Source organism: Bos indicus x Bos taurus, chromosome 18, assembly GCF_003369695.1.
Source record: "Bos indicus x Bos taurus breed Angus x Brahman F1 hybrid chromosome 18, Bos_hybrid_MaternalHap_v2.0, whole genome shotgun sequence".
Classification (NCBI taxonomy): domain Eukaryota; kingdom Metazoa; phylum Chordata; class Mammalia; order Artiodactyla; family Bovidae; genus Bos; species Bos indicus x Bos taurus.
In genome coordinates, this window is record NC_040093.1 from 1,281,471 (window position 1) to 1,301,229 (window position 19,759).

General features: G+C 45.5%; 1 protein-coding gene across 2 annotated transcripts; it reads right to left on the reverse strand.

Moving 5' to 3' along the window:
* Nucleotides 1–10,597: 10,597 nt before the first annotated feature.
* Nucleotides 10,598–18,081, reverse strand: ZNF304 (zinc finger protein 304). 2 transcript variants are annotated; one of them, XM_027513992.1, is made up of 3 exons: nt 17,339–18,081; nt 15,387–15,513; nt 10,598–13,608 (listed from the first exon to the last, which is right to left on the reverse strand). In XM_027513992.1, exons 1-3 carry the CDS (start codon nt 17,369–17,371, stop codon nt 11,780–11,782), a joined length of 1,989 nt encoding a protein of 662 aa, XP_027369793.1. In that variant the 5' UTR covers nt 17,372–18,081; the 3' UTR covers nt 10,598–11,779. The 2 variants fall into 2 exon arrangements, with proteins under 2 accessions (XP_027369793.1, XP_027369794.1); XM_027513993.1 differs by having other exon boundaries at nt 16,538–18,081.
* Nucleotides 18,082–19,759: the final 1,678 nt, after the last annotated feature.

Sequence of the window (19,759 nt, forward strand, 5' to 3'; positions counted from 1 at the left end):
GAATATTAGCTTCTTTCAATCTTTCACTTTCTTATCATCGACTCTGGACCACCAGGTTCCGGTCCGTTAAAGGACCACAACAGCAGAGTACACGAGAAATGCTGGGCTGGGTGAAGCACAAGCTGGAATCAAGATTGCCAGGAGAATCTGCTGTTATGCAGATAACACCACCCTTTTTGCAGAAAGTGAAGAAGAATTAAGGAGCCTCTTGATGAAAGTGAAAGAGGAGAGTGAAAAAGTTGGCTTAAAGCACAACATTCAGAAAACTAAGATCATGGCATCTGGTCCCATCACTTCATGGCAAATAGATGGGGAAATGGTGGAAACAGTGACAGGCTTTATTGTTTTTGGCTCCAAAATCACTGCAGATGGTGACTGCCGCCATGAAATTAAAAGACGCTAGCTCCTTGGAAGAAAAGCTATGACCAACCTAGACAGCATATTAAAAACCAGAGAGAGACATTACTTTGCCAGCAAAGATCTGTCTAGTCAAAGCTATGGTTTTTCCAGTAGTCATGTATGGATGTTGGACTATAAAGAAAACTGAGCACTGAAGAATTGATGCTTTTGAACTGTAGTGTTGGAGAAGACTCTTGAGAATCCTTTGGACTGCAAGGAGATCCAACCAGTCCATCCTAAAGGAAATCAGTCCTGAATATTCATTGGAAGGACTGACGTTGAAGCTGAAACTCCGGTATTTTGGCCACCTGATGCGTGGCCAAACTAACTCATTTGAAAACACCCTGATGCTGGCAAAGATTGAAGGCAGGAGAAGGGGATGACAGAGGATGAGATGGTTGGATGGCATCAACAACTCAATGGACATCAGTTTGAGTAAACTCAGGGAGTTGGTGATGGACAGGGAGGCCTGGTGTGCTACAGTCCATAGGGTTGCCAAGTGTCAGACATGACTGAACGACTGAACTGAACTGAACAACCTCACTGAGCAAGAATTCACAGTGGTAAAAACCTAATGAATTCAGAGAACATGGTAGATTCTTCAGGTGCTACTCCAAACTCCTCGCGGTAAAGAACTTGCCTGCCAATGCAGGAGACACAAGAGATGCTGGTTTGACCCCTGGGTGTGGAAAATCCCCTGAAGGAGGGCATGGCAACCCACTCCAGTATTCTTGCCTGGAGAATCCCATGGACAAAAGAGCCTGGAAGGCTACAGTCCATAGGGCTGCACAGAATTGGACAAGACTGAAGCAACTTAGCATGCAAGAACGCCAAACTCTGTACACTGGAGAAGCACCCTATGAGTTGATTTGGAGTGGACCTTAAGAGTACAGGAAACATGGGAAATTTTTTGGTACATCTCTCAGACATCAAGAGTTCACAGTGAAGGAAGGCCTTCTGAGAGCAATGAGTGTGGACAAGTCTTTAGGTGAAACTTAGCCCTGTTGCCCATCAGAGATTTCACAATGGAGAAAGACTTTATTTGTGCAGCAATTTAAAGTAAGTTCAGCCAAAACTTCCACCTCATTCAGCACCAAAAAGTTCACAGCAGATTGTTGCAAATGGCGAAAGACTTCAGCAAAATATCTGCTCAATTTTGCCTGTGGTAAAATACATGTAACAAAATTAGCCCTCTACCTTTTTAATTGTACGGTTTAGTATGTGTAAAAATTCACATTTTGCACAACTGATCTCCAGAATTCCTGTCATCTGGCAAAAATAAAACTCTACACCCATTAAACAAGATCTCTTCCTATGCCCTCCCTACCAGACCTGCCTCTATCAATTTGATTACTCTGGATACTTTATACAAGTGTAATCATACATTTTTCATCTCTTTGCAACTGGCTTATTTAGCTTAGCATAATGTCCCCATGTTGACATTTGTTAGTACTTCCTTCTGCTTTGAGAAGGAATCAGAATTGACCCACCTAAGCCATAGGGAAGGGTGCTGATGGAGTCAATACTACTAATACTTTGCCAGATATTTGTAGAGGAAGAAATCCAAATTTTATTGACATATTTACTGAGGTACTGACACATATTAAACCATTCTTGAAAGTGTAAAATGTATTTTCACACGAGTGCATAAGAGGACCATCACCAACATCATAATAATGAACATGTCCATTACTTATAGAATTTCCACTGACTCCTTTGTATTCTTTCTCTCAGTCCTAGCCACCCTGCCATCTCCAGGGAGCTATTACAGTGTGATTTTTTTTTTTTTTTAATCAAACCATGCAGCTTGCAGGATCTTAATTTCCCTACCAGGGACTGAACCCAGGACCTCAGGAGTTAAACAGCAGAGTCCTAACCATTGGACTGCCAGGGGATTCCCAATACAGTTTATATTTTCTAGAACTTTATTGTTATTCAAGGATGGCTGCTTTCAGTAAATGCATTTTTTTGTATATATTTAAAATGTATTTTTAGTATTATATTTAATATTTTGTGTGTGCAAAAGCATGCCATAGTACAGGAATAAACAAGGCCCTGTTATATACTAGAGCTGCATTTTCTGACAATCACTCTGAGAAAAAGTTGTTTAAAGTGGGTAAGTGAAGTTTAAGGAAAGTTAAATTGTTTCATAGGAAATTAATATCTTAAAAAATTTTGAGCCAAGCGTCCATTGGCCTGTCTTTCTTTATTTTTCTTATTTGGCTTTTTTTCTTGTAGTGTTTTTCAGCTATGTGTTTGTGTCATAAAAGTTCTTATCCATTTTTTTTATCATTAATCATTTTGGTGTGGTGAAATATACATAAAATTTGTCATCTATCATCTTTCAGTGTTTAGTGATGTATCCTGGCAGGAAATGGTGTACAATAATTTGCTCTCCTTTAGGGCTGGGCTTCAGTTTTTGAAAGAAACTCAGAATAATAAACATTTCAATAAGTGTTGTTTGCTAGGTTGGACCACGATCACTCATTATCAAGGCAGGAAAGATACCCCTTCTCCAACTCTCCCTCATGCCCTGTCTGGGGTCTTTAGCATGTTGAAGGTCACAAAACAGTGTCTAAAAACTTAGTCTACATGTATTTTACAGGCAACAAGAGAGGTGACAGCTATGAGTGGACATAGAGTGCCATACGATGTGTCCATTTTGGTGTGTAGATTAGAACTAGATGTGGTTCGTGTGTACATGCCAAGTCACTTCAGTCCGACTCCTGGCGACCCTATGGACTGTAGCCTGCCAGGCTCTTCTGTCCATGGGATTCTCCAGGCAAGAATATCGGAGTGAATTGCTGTGCCCTCCTCCAGGGGACCTTCCTGACCCAAGGATCGAACCTGCTTCTCTTATGTCTCCTGCATTGACTGGCGGGTTCTTTACCACTATTACAAATATATTGCTATCTGAAATTACAGGTCCCTAAGCTTTGTGGGCTTTTCCAAGACTCTACAAATTGAGGAGCATCCCACTTAAGAGTAACCGAAGGCCCTCCCATGGCTGGAGCAGGGAACTCTTTTCCTGGTGTCCCTGAGGGTGCCTCTTGGCTTTTACAGGTCCAGTAGGAAGTGACTTATCTCCAAGTGTTGGTAGGTAGTGTTGGCAGAGGGGGAAGCTACATTACCCAGAAGTCTCTCTGGTGCATGGTCATAGCTGCACAACCTTGTGGACAGAGTAGTTTCCACTACCTTAGTTACCTGCACTTTCTCAAAGTTGGTAGTTCCAGAATGTGGCTAAAGGCTAAGGGAGGATGGAAAGGGCTCTGGGAAAGGAGGTTCTGAAGCTGTAAAGCCAGCGGGGTTTTGCTGCCTCTCAAAGGGCTTATTATACCCAGAGTTCCTTGGAATGTAATCTAGGGCATGTCACATAAATGTTTCGAGACCTATTATTTCAGACTGCATGAATCGTAGCAAACTTCCAATGACTGCACGTAGAAAGGGACCCATCATACTGCAATGCTACTCAGCATCGTCTCATAGTTGTCAGCTGTCTTGTTTCTTGTCAAAAACATGAACACTCTGCTTTCCATGAGTTTCAGTAGGTTCACTCAAACACAATATGAAAAGCCCCCAAAGGGGCTTAGGATGGGAAATGTGGAAAAGGGATGTTTGCAATCACCAAAGTAGCTTAAAAGGATTATGAGGTGCCCCTGGTTCCCACAGAAAATGTCTTTCCTGCCTGAATAGTCAGTTATTAAGAATGTGAAACCTCTCTAACAGAAGCAGAACTTATCTCGTGCCATCTTCTGCCAGGACAGTGTATGCCCCTCAGAATCTGACCATGTGTGCAAAGGGGCCAGCTTATCCCTGATGTAAAGGTTTGTGATTCCATGATCTCATCTCCTTGCTGGGAAATGGTTTATCATCTCACCTGTAAATTACTGCAACAGTATATACACAGGCAGTTGAGATTTGTCTTTGGAAAAATACTTGTTAAATGGATGTTATTAAATGTTATTAATAATTTTATAGTTTTTCAAGGGAAGTGGCAGAAATGGTTCTAGAGAAATTTATTTGTGACAGTGGGTGAAAAGAAATCAATGAAGTTTGAGTAAGAGTCACTGATCGCTTCTCGGCCTTTTGGCTAAGATCAAGTGTGAGTAAGAGTCACTGAGTCTGAGAAGTCAGAAAATGAAGCCAAGACCTCAAGGCTTGCTGAAACCTTAGACACACTCAGAGTTCGGTTTAAAAATGTGATTATTTTCATATTTGAAAACATGATGCATTAACAGTTTGGAGGGAAGGGTAAAGACAATATTTAAAGAGTTGCCAGATAGGTAAAAATGAATAAAGAAATTGTGCTGCTGTGTACTTCAGTTCAGTTCAGTTCAGTCGCTCAGTCGTGTCCGACTCTTTGCGACCCCATGAATCGCAGCACGCCAGGCCTCCCTGTCCATCACCATCTCCCGGAGTTCACTCAGACTCACGTCCATCGAGTCAGTGATGCCATCCAGCCATCTCATCCTCTGTCGTCCCCTTCTCCTCCTGCCCCCAATCCCTCCCAGCATCAGAGTCTTTTCCAGTGAGTCAACTCTTCGCATGAGGTGGCCAAAGGACTGGAGTTTCTGCTTCAGCATCCTAACCTATAAGTGTTCAGTCAGCACTGAAAAGGATTTGGGTACAAGAGCAGCTGCATGACACACACTGGAAATAAGACTCCCGGCTGCTCTGTGTAGAGAGCACATGCTCTGTGTCCTGTATTGGTACTGTCAGAACACCCTCAATATTCTGATTTCACCTTTTTTTTTTTTAACATTACAAAAAGTTAGCAGTTAGAGCTATTTTTCTCTCACTGTAATTGCCAAGTAAATAATTTAGGGGCAACATTAGCTCATAAACATGTCTCCATAAACAACCTTCTCAACAATGCCTTATGGTCTCTTCTGAGAGTCTGGCTAAGTTAGAACAAAAGAGGGGACTGAGAATTAATGTGTTTATTTTTCATAAGTGGAAGGCAAAGACTTCCTTCAGCCAAATTCCAAAATCTTGAACAAGAAAACACAATTTATTAGAGAGAACTTCAGATAATCTGTGAAAACCAGTCAGCAACAGCCTCACACCGGTAAAGTCAAGCTTCCAGAAATTAGCGAATAATTGACAGTGCCAACCTTCTAGAATTCAGCCAGGAGTGTTCAGGCCCCAGCGTAGCTTAAAAGGTAACAACCAATCAGCGAATGCCTCACTATACAACCCCACTTAGAGCCCAGTAATACTCCTGGAAATTCATTGGTCCTTAAACATGCCCATTTTTTAAAGTGCCAACTCCTGAATGCCAGCCTTCCCATTTTGAGGTGACTGCCTGACAACTAGAGCTCTTCTTTGCAGGCAGGAAAACAGGCAGTTCTCCCCCACTGTCTTTGTACTAGATACCAGATTGAAGCCACTGTTAGCTCACAACTTTGCAAACATTTCAAAGGCTCCACCTTTGAACTCGCAGTTATGAGTTTGGACTTGTGACAAACTGATGCACACGGGAAATAGAAAAAAGCGACGTTCTCTATTGCTGCTCACCTTGCTGTTATCTATTTTCTGTATAAACAATATAAAAATGCAGGTTTACATTTTTTGTGATAGGTTTCATGAAGACTGGCTATTTCTTAAATGTGGTAAAAGTCCTCTTCAAGGTCTTTGAATGATATGTGACTATTCATTCAATATTGAAAATGACGGACAACATTATAGTTAAACATGAGAGCTGAATGATTTCTTCAACTACTATTAAAGCAAGTGAAAAAGTAATTGGTAAGAAAAATTCAGATTAACAAGGTTAAGAAAGAAATAGGAGAAGTTGTAAGGAGCTTCCACACTGATTATCATCATCAGTCCTCCAGCTCGCACCACTGTTGAGCCTGTATCTCATTAATCAACATTCAGTGGGGAAGGGAACAAGATGAGCTGGATGCACCCACTGTAGAAGTTGTGTAATAGCTTTTATGTTTGCTGGGGAAGTCCCACCAAGCTCTGGAGTGCAACGCCTGTCGCCGCAGACCGCAGCCTTCCACAGGCCCCTGTGCCTTGCTCCTCAAGGACGACTCGAGTCGTTGAAGATGTGGTAAATCAGCAGTGGGTCTAACCTCTGCTTTGTGTTGATCTTCTTGGCTTTTCGTTCTCAGTCTGACACCTGGAATTTGTTGTTACTTCCTAGTTGTTTGAGATACTTGGAGGACCAGGCCATTTCTTTTCAAACCTTTTTTGTTGTCCTTTGAGATACTGGTTATTGTTTTCTGTGCTGTCGAAAAGTGTAGCTTTGTTGTGAGTTGAATCATGGTGGGAACAGAAGTACTGCCCTATGAATCTGTTCAGACCAGCGTCACAGACCAATGGGCTTGCAGTTCTCGCAGTACTGGAGGCTACATGACCAACGGTCCTGTGAGTCCCCAGTAAACCAAATGAGGCCTCCTTCCATCTCGAAACTGTTGTAGAGTAATGTGAGCCGGGCAGTATTACAGAGAGAACATTCTCTCCAGTATCCATATGCCAGGGGAATCATTGTGGGTCTGTGGGGTGAGGGGCCGAACGTCAGGTTAGGAAACGAAGGCCCACAAGAATTACATTCCTAGTGACCACCGCCTGGCCTCGGGGTTGTCTGAGTCCGAATCTTCTCTCCCCTGAAAAATCCCTCTATTTCCTATCTCTGTTACAATCCTAATTCTGTGCCTGTCGTGCCGAATAGGATAACTGTACCAAGGATGACTTAAGCCCTCAATGACCACTCAGGAGAACACCTGATTTGAACAAAAAGGTTCATTTGAGAGACACCTTTGAAAATGAAGGAATTCTTTAAATAATTAGAATTCTCAGGCCCAATGGATAGCCTTTCTTAGTAGTACACAGAAGCCTCCAAATTAAATTCTGAAATAAAAGTTACATTACTAAAGATTCCTTGGCCAAACCTACTAAGCAAGCAGACAAGCTTCAGCAGGAACAGGGAGACTCAATGCCCTGTAAATCCACCATCTCCATGACCTCCAGCTGCCCCCCACACTCATCTCTCTCCATTCCCACATCCGGGGCCCTCCGCCTACATCCAGCCCTCTCCCCTCCCACATTCAGCTCTCTGTCCTGCCCCTTATCCTTCTGATCGCTCTTCTTAGCCCCTCTCCCCTGCTCTTTTCCTTGCTGACTCCCTACTATTACGCAAAAGTCAGATTGACACTGTTTGCAGCCGCAAATTAAGGATGTGTTGTGGGGCACTAACCAAGGGAATGGGCCACTGCAAGTTGGTCTTGGTTAGGGGTTACTAGAGGGGAAGAACAAAAAAGCCGGGCTTGATCACCATCTTGTGACATTTCTTAGTCACAGTTTCAGGAATAAGGATGCCTATGGTTTATGGTTCTCTGGTCTGGTGGTCCATGACCTAGAAGTTGTCAGCGCATCTTGTCCTGGATAAACACTCCAGTCTGTACATTAACAATCATATCAACAACAGCAATTTTAGTCATCTGACTGGCTGATTAGTGTTCAGTTAGCACAAGATTTAGGTAAGACTGGAAAAGAAAGGGAACAAACAGTTTTGGATAGTGAGGTTAATCATCAACTCAGCAGGGGAACTCAGTTTAGTGGGACTCAGTTTCACCACCTTTTCTTAACAGCTCTCTTAAAACCCCAAATGCCAGTTACCTCTAAAGATCAATGCCAGCCACGAATCAGCAATGCAAGAAATTGTAGATTTTAAACCTTGGATGTAAGCTGAATTAAGAGGTATAAGTAAAGACTCTCTTCAACCCAAGGAAAATCAGCAATTATTAAAAATTTTTAGAATCCTTAAAAAAATTTTTTTATATAATTCTTTACGGTACATCTAACCTAAGTCACCGAACTTACACAACCTGGTTAGAAGCTAAGACAGAAAGTCAAAGGTGGCAAGAACTGCCTGGACTGGTCAGGGAAGGACCAGCGGGAGTCCCGCTTCCACAATGAACCTGAGGGTCAGAAAGGCCAGGCGTCGGTCCAAGCCTCCTGAAGCCACCACTGAAGCAGTAACAGCAAAAGTGGACTGTGTAACAACTTCATCATTAAAACAAAGGCATTTTTAACCCACAGGAGACTGTCACAACAGACTAGGGAAAATTCCTCATTTCCACAGTTGGGAGTCACAGAGGTGCTGATGTAGGAGTATCTGTTTCATGTCATTTTACAGTGATGTTAAGCTTCAGGTTGGAGACCTAATACAAAAACAGAACTTAAAAGGTTGTCCTATCTCATGAAGAAAAGCTAACACAAAGAAAATCCCTCAAATCAGGACAGTCAGGGTGCTCTGAGGAAGGAACAACACCCAATAACCTGCCATACTCTTTCACGAAACATGAGTTAACTATATTTGGTCATCCTCATCAGTTCCTGGTAGATATGGGACTACTTTTTCTACATTAAACACCAACATCTTAGCTCAATGTCTTCCTAAGGGTGGAAGATATTTCAAATAACCCACAGATTTACCCCATTTCAAGAGTAACACCTGGGTCACTGACTGAAAAATTACGTGCCTTCCTCTGACTACCCCTGCAAATTCAATAGGAAGAGGCTTGTTAAATTATATACTCCTCAATACCTTAATTACAAGGGAAATTTTAAGAACAAAAATATTTTAACTAGATAAAAATGAAAATGCTACATATAAAAATTGATGTGATACAACCAAATTAAGTGATTAGAGGGAAACATAAAGCTTTAAAGTTTATTACAAAAGAAGAATGATGTCAATAACCTAACCTTCCATGTTAAGAAACTTGGAAAATAAGACAAAACTAGTCACAAGGCAAGCATTAAAAAAGGAAATAAAAGAGATCAGAACAAAACATTGAAACAGAATACAGAAAAAAAATTTTTTCTAGAAATCAAAGAAAAACTCTCTTTCAAAAGATGAACAAAACTGACAAAACTCTAGGTTGGCTGACAAAAAAAGAAGATAACAAATTAACAAAATCAGGAGTGAAGACACTATTGACCCTACAGAACTTAAAAGTCTCATAAGGGAATATTATAAACAATCCTAACCTCTCAAATGAGAAAATGTAGTTAAAATGGACCAATTCCTAGAAAGATACCAATTATCAATTCTGACACAAAGAATTTATATAGAACTATACTAAGCTTTTACTTATATACAACATGATCCAGTGGGATTTGTCCCAGGAAATACAAGGTTGGTTTAACATTTGAATATCAATTAATGAAATATACCATATAAATAAGACACAAGAAAAAAGCCCCCACAGCCATATGGTGATTATCACAATAAATGGAAAGAACTGGAACAGTGAGTCCACACATTCGCACTAATATAGCCAAGTGACCTTTAGAAAGGGAGCAAAGGCTAAGGAATGGAGAAAGGATAGTCTTTTCAACAAATGGGGTTTTAAAAAATGATCCAGACACAAATCTTACACTTTGCATAAATACTTTCAGAAAATGGATAATAAACCTAAATACAAAGCTACAGAACATCTAGAAGATGACACAGGACATGATGAAGACCTTAGGTACGGCAAGGAGTTTTTAGCTACAACACCAAAAGCACAATCCATTGAAGAAAAACTGAGTATCTTGGAATTGACTACAATTTAAAACTTCTGCTCTGAAAGCAAAAGACACTGTTAAAAGAATATGAAAAAATATTCATCATAAGTCATTACAGAATTGCAGTTAGAGCAACAACATGCTATTACTACACACCTATTTGGCAAAAACCCAAAACACTGATGACACCAAATGCTGACAAAGACACGGAGTAACGGAATTCTTATCTATTGCTACTGGGAATGCAAATGATTTTTTGCAGCCATTATAGAAGACAGTGTCTTACTGGACTTCCCTGGTGGTCTAGTGGTTAAGAATTTGCATGCCAGTGTGGGGGACATGGGTTCAGTACTTGGTCTGGGAAGAATCCCACATGCCGCTGAACACCTAAGCCCATGCGCCACAACTACTGAGCCTATGCTGCAACTACTGAAGCCCGCAGGCCTAGAGCCCATGCTCTGCAGCAGGAGAAGCCACCCAAGTGTGAAACCACGCACCAGAACAAAAAGAATATCCTCTACTTGCCACGAGTAGAGAAAGCCTGTGTATGACAATGAAGACACAGCACAGCCAAAAAAACGAAGTTTAAAAAAAAAGAAAACATACCCTTACTATGACCCAGCAAATCATACTCCTTGGCTTGAACCCAAATGAACTGAATACTTACGTCCACTTACACACAATGCATAATGCAGGTTTATTCATAAATGGCAAAACTTGGAAGCAATCAAGATGTTCTTCAGTCAGTGACTGGATAAGCAAACTGTGGTTCATCCATACAATGGAATATAATTCAATGATAACTAATACACAAATCTTCACAGCTGCTTTATTTGTAACAGCCAAACCAGAAACAACCCAAACACCCACTACCAGGTGAATGGATAAAAGAACACGCGTGGTATATCCATACAATGGAACAGTACTCAGCAATACAAATGAATAACTGATATGTGCAACAATATGGCTTAATGTCAAAAAAGTTATGGTTGGTGAAAAGCGCCAGAGTCCCCACTCTCCACAAAGTATATAATTCTGTTTATACGAAATTCTAGAATATGCTTGCTACTGCTTGTCAATTGTGGGAAAGAGGGGTTAGAAAGGACAAGGAGGAAAGGATTATAAGGGACCCAAGGAATCTCTTGGCTGTGTTGGATATCTCCATTATCTTGATGTGTGGTCTCATCAGAATATACACATGCTGAAACAAAAAACGTTTCACACTTTACATACATGCCATTTATTTCATGTCACCATACTTCAACAAAGATGTTAGGAACTAAATATTCCCCATAAATATCCATATTTACCACTCTTCTTGGGAAGTCCCATCTGCCAACTGTTCTGGTTCTACCATATCCCTCTCTACACAATTTAGGAGCATAAGCCCTGCCTCAGGATCAGCAAAAACTGCAGAGCAATGAAGGCCACATCCACCTTAGTCACTAGGAATGCTGGCTGGTCAGAGAAGCCTGAGCCCTGGATCTTTCTTCTGTCACTGCTGGGGTTCCTGCCTGTGCAGTGATGGCCAGAACATCAACAGCCCAGGGAGGTACAGGAATCCACAAACCTTTACTTACTGAGACAGTGTGTTGGCCACAGGAGACTCAGAGGTGTGAAGGCCCTGAGAATTTATGTATACTTTCATGCCATAGAGCCAAAATCGCAGGGACATATAGAGACGCTGCCTTAACACCCATCCTCACGAGCCTCAGTCATCCCCACTCCATTATCTCAGTGTCTCTGTACCAACAATGATTCCCACCGTTGCTGGTGTGACTCCTATAATCTTGAACAGGGACATAGTGCATTGACTGCATTCATAAGGCCTTTCTCCCAGTGAAGTTTCTAGGTGTTAAACAAGTTTAAGAGACGCAGCTAAAGGGTCACCAAAACTGCCGCATTCATGAGGTCCTTCTCCAGGGTGAGCTTTCTGGTGCCGAACAAGATGGGAGCTTCTGCTATAGGCCTTCCCACATTCATTGCACACGTAAGGCTTTTCTCCAGTGTGAACTCTCTGGTGTAGAATGAGGCTAGAGTTGCGGCTAAAGAATTTCCCGCATTCACTGCACTTATAAGGTCTCGCTCCAGTGTGAACTTTCTTGTGCTGAACAAGATGGGAGCTACTAATGTAGGCTTTTCCGCATTCACTACACACATAAGGCCTCGCTCCACTGTGAACTCTCTGGTGTAGAATGAGGCTAGAATTGTGGCTAAAGCATTTCCCACATTCACTGCATTCATAAGGCTTCGCTCCAGTGTGAATTCTCTGGTGCACAATGAGGTTGGAGCTATGGCTAAAGAACTTTCCACAGTCATTGCACTCATAAGGCCTTTCTCCAGTGTGGATTTTCCGGTGCTGTACAAGTGTATCTTTACGGCTAAAGGCCTTTCCACACTCGCTGCACTCATAAGGCCGTGCACCAGTGTGAATTATCTGGTGCTGAACAAGTGTGTCTTTGCAGCCAAAAGCCTTCCCACATTTGCCACACACATAAGACTTTGCTCCTGTGTGGACTCTCCTATGTTTAATGAGGCTGGAGTTATGGCTAAAGAATTTTCCACATTCAATACACTCGTAAGGCCTCGCCCCGGTGTGAATTCTCCAGTGCTCAATAAGGTGAGAGCTTTGGCTAAAGAATTTTCCGCATTCACTGCACTCGTAAGGCCTTTCCCCTGTGTGAAATCTCTGGTGCTGCACAAGTGTGTCTTTACGACTAAAGGCCTTTCCACATTCACTGCATTTATAAGGCCTTTCTCCGGTGTGAATTCTCTGGTGCTGAACGAGGTGGGAGCTTCTGCTGTAGGCTTTTCCACATTCAGTGCAGTCATAAGACCTTTCTCCAGTGTGAACTCTCTGGTGCTGCACAAGTGTGTCTTTGCGGCTGAAGGCCTTTCCACATTCACTGCATGTATATTGTCTTTTGCCAGTGTGAAATTTCTGGTGAGTTTTTAGGTGAGACAAGTTAATGAAGGCCTTTCCACACTCCCTGCACACATGTGATGTTTCCCCACCATGAAGTTTTCTATGATGGATAAGAGTGGATTTCTCGTTGGACCGATTTCCACAAGGTAGGCACCTAAAGGACTGCACTTCAACCGCCTGAGTCACCTGGTTGTCGAGGAGACTGAAGGCGTTCATGAAGGCTTTCTCATCGTCAGTGCAACTGAAAAACATCAGTTCATCACTGTCTCCCTGGTGACAACTGAGACTCGACTTGTGTGCAAATGATTCCGCAAACTCAGCTGTTCTGTGTGGACTCAGTCCACTGTGAGTGCTCTGGTGCTGGAAAAGGCTAGAGCTATCCAGCATGTCCATCCCTTTCCCCCTGCAAGTACAAGGTCTCCCTAACTCATAGACAGCACAGCTCTTCACACATGAGGCCTCATCAGCATCCCCCTGGACGGGATCGTTCCCACTATGTGGTTTCTGGTGCTGATGAAAGTTTTCACTCAACAGGAATCCTCGCCCACAGGGGTCACGTGTGTCCAGGTTCTGTGCAGGGCACGAACCCTGGTGTTCAGCCCAGTGGAAAATGTCTTTTAAGAGCGGGTCACTTCTCTCACACGGATGGACTTTCTGGATAAGTGGACAGGACCCAGGAGTCCTGACCTCTGACACTCCTTCTACACAAACAATCTGCTCGGAGGGGGCCTCCTCATTGTCTGCTTCACACCAACAACCTGAAAGCAAAGAAACGCTAGTGAAGGACATGCTTGCTCTGAGTGTGTGACACACCAGTGAGTGAGCCCTTGCGCTTTTGCAGGATGAGGGGCCAGGATCAGTGAAGGACGGCCCATTGTCACTCCTGGGCCTTGGAAGGTATGGAGGACTTCAATGACGGGTAAAGACACAATGACCGTGGAAAGTACCGGAAGCAGAGGCGAGGTCTCCAACTCACCCTTCTAAGAAGGGTTCGGCAGGGCCTTGGCTTTGGGTCCGGTGAGCCTGGTGCAGAGGCTGTGTCCAGGCCCAGGAAAATCTGATTGCAAGCAAGTAGGCGGCTCTTCTGGACAGCTTACAGGTATGTGCACAACTTGTAACACGTTAAAGCAGCCAATGTTACAGAGCGTTTCAGAGTAAGCTGAGGAGAATGCGTGACAGAGGCCAGAGAGGTGGGAAAACGCCAAGGGAAGGAAGACAGGAGAAACGCCAAGTGCGAGGAATGGTGAGGAAAGGGAGAAGCAAGGTCCCGCTAAGGGCCTTGGCAAGAAAGCATTGGCGAACAGGCTGACAGGACAACGTGAACCCTGCCCCCAGATGGTTCCCGCTAAGGGCCTTGGCAAGAAAGCACTGGCGCACAGGCTGACAGTACAACGTGAACCCTGCCCCAGATGGTTCTCTCAGTTCCTGTGTGGCAGTGCTGGGCTCTCTCTGGCCTCTCAGTGTGGCTGGAGTCAGGTCCACCCACAAGCACCCGGTGCTGTCTGCCTCTCTGCCACTGGGCAACCACATGGGATGTGGAAGGTGGAAGTTGTGGGAAAAAAAAGGGAGACAATAACAACATCCTGGATCAGCCCCACTCCAATTAAAAAAAGCAGGGCAAATGAAAGGCCCAGAGAGACCCATCCCACAGAGAAGAGGAAATGTTAAAAAACAAAAACCCGAAGGAGGACTTGCCAGGAAACCGCTATGCCCTCCGCAAGCAGTGACTGTTAGCACCTGTAACTCCTGGCACAGTCCGTCCCCAAGAACTGTCAGCCAGAGCCCTGAACTCCTAACCTGATCGAGAACGGCTTTGTGCAGCAGGTGTCCGACTGCTCAGGGAGGGGACGCCACCACGGCTGTGCCTGGGCATCCACAGCCCCTACCCTGGGAACCAAGACAGGAGGGGGAAGAGCCCCTGATTTGGCAGGACAGGAAGAGCTGCCCCCAGGGCACCAGGGAAAAACCGAACCCAAGGACACTGCAGCAGGCATGTGGGCCTGTGGCAGGCGGCCTCTCCGATGGCCCAGGAAGACCTGTCACCTGGTGTTCTTGCCCTTGCATGAGCCACTTCCCTTGACCAGAGGCTGCACTGACTGACCCATTTCTAAGAACAGAACAGAGAAAAATGATGGGATCACTGTTTCCAGGTCGGGTTAGAAAAAGACCACCTACCATCCTGGACATTCTCTCTGCTCAGAGAGAAGGTTCCTTCCCTGCTGTGAGATGCGCTATAGAAAGGCGACAGTGACAAGGAAGCCAAGGGTCTCTGACCAACAAGCCACAAGAAATGACCTCTTGGAAACACAAAACACGAGTTTGTGAGTGAGATCCTCCCGAGAATGGCCTTCAGATGAGAACAGTTCGGCTGGGAGCTTGAGAGAAGCCTCATGGCAGACCCTGAGCCAAAAGCACCAGGTGAGCTGTGACGAGTTCCTGACACACTGAAACTTCCATAGGCCTTTTTACTGTTTTACATCACTCACTTTTGGAGTAGTTTGACAGGTACCAATAGGTAACTGAAACAGGGACTCACCCAAGGCGGCCACGTGTGCGAAGTTCTCCAGCATCACATCGCGGTACAGGAGTCTCTGAGCTTCCTCCAGCAGCTCCCACTCCTCCCGGGAGAAGTACACGAACACATCCTCGAAGGTCACACCACCCTGCCACGATGGGGACAGCTGAGCCCACACACAACAGGACTCTCCAGGCCCCCCACTCACCTCCCACCCCCTGACTCCTCTGCTCCCCAGCCTCCCAACTCGGAGGCAATACTCGGCCATGACACCACTCCTGGTGCCCTCTCCTGTCCCTCTGATCACCGTGGGCAGCCCAGAGCAAAATCAGGAAGGCGGGCAGACAGAGACTATGTAAGCCATAGGTCCGGCAGGAAGGGCACCAAGCACTCTCCCGCGGGCATCCTCCTGACCATGCCTCCCAGAAACAACTCTCAGGCCATCAGTCCATGCTCCTCCCACCATGTACATCACTCTGAACCACACCTTCCTCATATCTGGGGTCCCCCTCCTTTAAGACTGAAAACTTTCCAGTCCACACTTTCAAGGCACACCCTACCCCTGAAGCCACTCTGCACACAGCATCCAGGAAGAACTCCTTTGTGTGTGACAGGCACCCCAGTGCCTGAGCAAGACACCCAGTCCTCAGTGCCCGGTTGGGACTTTCTTTGCCACCATCAACACTTCTGTGGACCAGTGCAGTAGCCTCCTCCCTCACGCCCACACTCCATTCTCAACCAGACAGCAGCCAGAGGGAGCCTGTTAAGATCTGATTCAGGGCATCTCTCTTCTGCTCCAAATCCTCCATGTCTTTTGTGCATGCCACATGTTCAGTCACTTAGTTGAGTCTGCCTCTTTGGGACCCTAAAGACTGCAGCCTGCCCGATTCCTCTGTCTATGGGATTTCCCAGGCAGGACTACTGGGAATGGGTTGCCATTCCCTCCTCCAGGGGATCTTCCTGACCCAGGGATTAAACCCGTGTCTCTTGCGTCTTCTACACTGCAGGCAGACTCTCTATCACTGAGGCATCTGGGAAGCCCATGTCTTTCATTACCTTCAAAACAAGAAGCCCAGTTCCTCAGCCTGCCATTCTTGCCCGACTCCTGACCCTTTTCTCAACAGACAGAACTAAGACCCGTGGCTCCTTAAGGACTCCCAACTCAATCTTACCTCTAAGCATTTGCATAAGATGTTCCTGAGTCTAATACACCAGTCCAGCCTTCCTCCTACTGGCTGCCCAAAGCAGGAACCTCTTCATATAACTCCTGGCTTAGATTCAGGGTGCTGGGCTAGAAAGGACTCCTCCTTTAAGGCCCCCAGACTCAAGCGCAGGAGGAGGGACAGGTGAAGCGTCCCAGAACATCAAATACGTCTCATCAGAAAACCTCCATCGGCCCTACTTTAAAAACACACAAAATTCACACACGTCTCTAACGCCCACAGCCACCACTCTAGTCCACCCGCAATCAACACATTTGGACTACTGCAGTCGACTCCCTCCTGATCTCACGTCCCACCCTCAGGCTTCCCCAGTCCTTCCATTGTGCTACCAGAGAGAGCCTGTTAACACCAACGTCAGATCATCTCCCTTCTCTGTTATAAACCTCCCGTGGTTCCCATCACCGTCAGAACAGAGGTCCAGCTCCCCAGGCTGCCATTCCAGTCCGACTCCTGACTCAGCTCTCTGTTGTCAGCACACATAACCGCAGAGACCTGCCGTTTCCAGAACATGCCGAATTCAGCCTCACCTCCAAGTGTTGATACCTGGGGGCTCCTAAGCCCTGGAAACCATTTCGCACCTCATCCAGTCAACATTGGGAACGGGGTCCTCCCCACGTATTCACCGTCAATGACCGCCCTTCACCGCCTTCTTACTCAAGAGCAGGGAGCGACGAAGGCCAAGTTCGGAAAGCCTGAGAACATAACATCCCCCCACCTGAGTCGGTGAGGGCTTGAGGGACCCTCACTCACCTGAGCCCAGGTCATTAGCGCCGCAGCCGCCATGGGGTCCTGTGAGTAGAACCAGGTCGAGAAACGCGATTGGAGTGGGAGCAGCGGGACCCGCACACCCCCTGGGTGCGGTGGGCCCTGGACGACGGTCGAGCTCCGAGCCTTGGTTTCCTCCTGGTCAAAACGGCGCACGGGCTCCGGGTGCCGCCTCCGGAAGCGAACGAGGACGGAGAGCGAGCGCGAAGGCCTGGGAAGGAGTACAGCCCCAGCCCACCGCTCCGCGCTAGGCGGCCCGTCCCACGGCGGCGACCATGGATCGTAATAAGGTCGCCGACGGAGGCCCCAACCTTATCACCGTCCTTTCCTATTCGCTTCTCAAGAGTCGCATGGAAAGCGGAGCCCAGGCCGACTCGCAGATTCCGCAGCCACTCCAGACTTTCCCGGCGCCAGCAAAATACGTCACGGCCGTGACGCCGGAAGTCCCGCCTCTGTCTGAAGAAGCCGACGGAAACGCGCATCTTCTGGGCTGCCATTGGCGCAGAGCGGATGTGCCGCCAAACAGACTTCTGGGTAAAGGAGTCTGTGGCCCACATCCAACCAGGGAAAAGGCCGATTTCTGGTTGTCCCCAACAGCTGCGCGGAGGCAGGTGGAGAAAGATCCGAGAAAAATTACGTCCTTAAGTACTAGAAGGTGTTAGTTGCTCAGTCGGGTCCGACTCTTTGTGACCCATGGCCTGTAGTCCCCCAGGCTCCTCGGTCCATGGAATTCTCCAGGCAAGACTACTGGAGTGGGTTGACATTCCCTCCTCTAGGGAATCTTCCTGACGCAGGGATTGAACCCGAGTCTCCTGCGTTGCCATCTGAGCCATCCGGGAAGTGCCCGACCTCCCCATAAACGCGAAGCGCCCAGATTTCTGTGACGACATGTAGGAAAGCGGCGTCCTCCGACGTCTCCAGCAGGTGGAGCATTCTTTCATCCTGGGAGAGCTGCTTCACCTCTTGGGAGTTTTGGACACTGAGATTTAAACTGAATGGATGGAAGGGAATTCTCTGGTGGCCCAGTGGGTTAGGACTCTGCCCTTCCACAACAGGGGGCCCGGGTTTGTTCCCTAGACGGAAACTACGAACCCCAAGCTACTCTCGCGGCCAAAAGGGGGAAAAAAAAAAAAATTGAAGATCGATATCCCTCTCTTGTGCAGTCTTCATGTAGTAACATGAAATGTTCCTGCTATTCGTTGATATCCAAAACGGGCTCGGCATCCCTTCTGAACTTGCTCAAAAAGCACATTCTGGGGTCCAACCTACACTTTTTGACACAAAAACCCTGGGCGTGGGAATTGAAAGTCATGACCACCTCCCTACCCCAACTACAGCAACTAAAATGGGAAAATACCTTCCAAATGGGAAGTGAGATGAAAAGTGCTTAGCACAAGACCTGGTGCTGAACACACACAAGCTGTTACTGTTACTATTCATCATGACCACAATTTCTTACATATACAGCTAGAGGAGGATGTCGGAGGCTCCTCTTTGCAGAATCACTGATCATATTTTTCAAAATATAAATACAATCAGTCTTGACTCACCAAGTAGCATTATAGGTAATGGCAAACATTGTGCATAGACCACAGCTGTATACCTGTAGGTTCATTCTATTTTTTAAAACAATAAATGCAGGCAATTGTCATAAACTACTAGGTCTATTGTCAAACAGATGCATTTCTACAGACCATATGACTCAAAACGTTGACGTATCCAGAGTAATTTCTATTAGACTTAAATGGGCAGTGGAGTTAACATAGTTTCATATCATGGTTCACTGTGTGAGATGACAAAAGAACCATTCATGCCTAATTCAGAAGAACAAACTCAGGCTCCTCCTGCCTTCCACCATAACCCTCAATAGGCAGACCTGGTACTAATGTATGATCGTCAGATGGCCCAGCCTGGTATCTAGTGGCTCAAGGTCATGGAATATGGTCCTCTTCAAGATATCATCTTTCCATCACCAGGAGCTACAGCTCCCACAGAAGTAATAATTCCTGGGGAGGTATGACAACTGGAACTACTGAGGTCCACAGAGGTACCCCAGGAAGGAGTATAAATGAGAAGATAAATTGAAGAAACATTTTTCACAATCACTCCAGCCCATTTCCATTGGCCAAAATTTATTGCATGCTTCCAAGTTAAGTTAGGGAAGGTGGTGGGACATGCCTATCCTCCTGGGTGTCTAGAAGGAGAAAAGAGTATTGGGGAACAAGTAGCCAGTTTTCTAGCACAAAATATTGATTAGATCACCAGATGCCCATTTTTATTATTCATCTTCTACATTCTACACTCTTACATCCTCATTCATGTGACCAGATCATAATTTATTTAAGCATGTTCCTATTGATGGTTGGGTTGGTTGTTTCAACCTCTTGGCTGTTATCAATAAAATTG

Bases quoted from the DNA above. Each gene is read 5' to 3' on its own strand.
- ZNF304 (XM_027513992.1), bottom strand. From the start codon at position 17,371: ATGGCGGCTGCGGCGCTAATGACCTGGGCTCAG. The intron at 15,514-17,338 runs GTGAGTGAGGGT...CCATCGTGGCAG, and splicing joins CGCTAATGACCTGGGCTCAG to GGTGGTGTGACCTTCGAGGA. The intron at 13,609-15,386 runs GTGAGTCCCTGT...CTTTGCTTTCAG, and splicing joins CGCACACGTGGCCGCCTTGG to GTTGTTGGTGTGAAGCAGAC.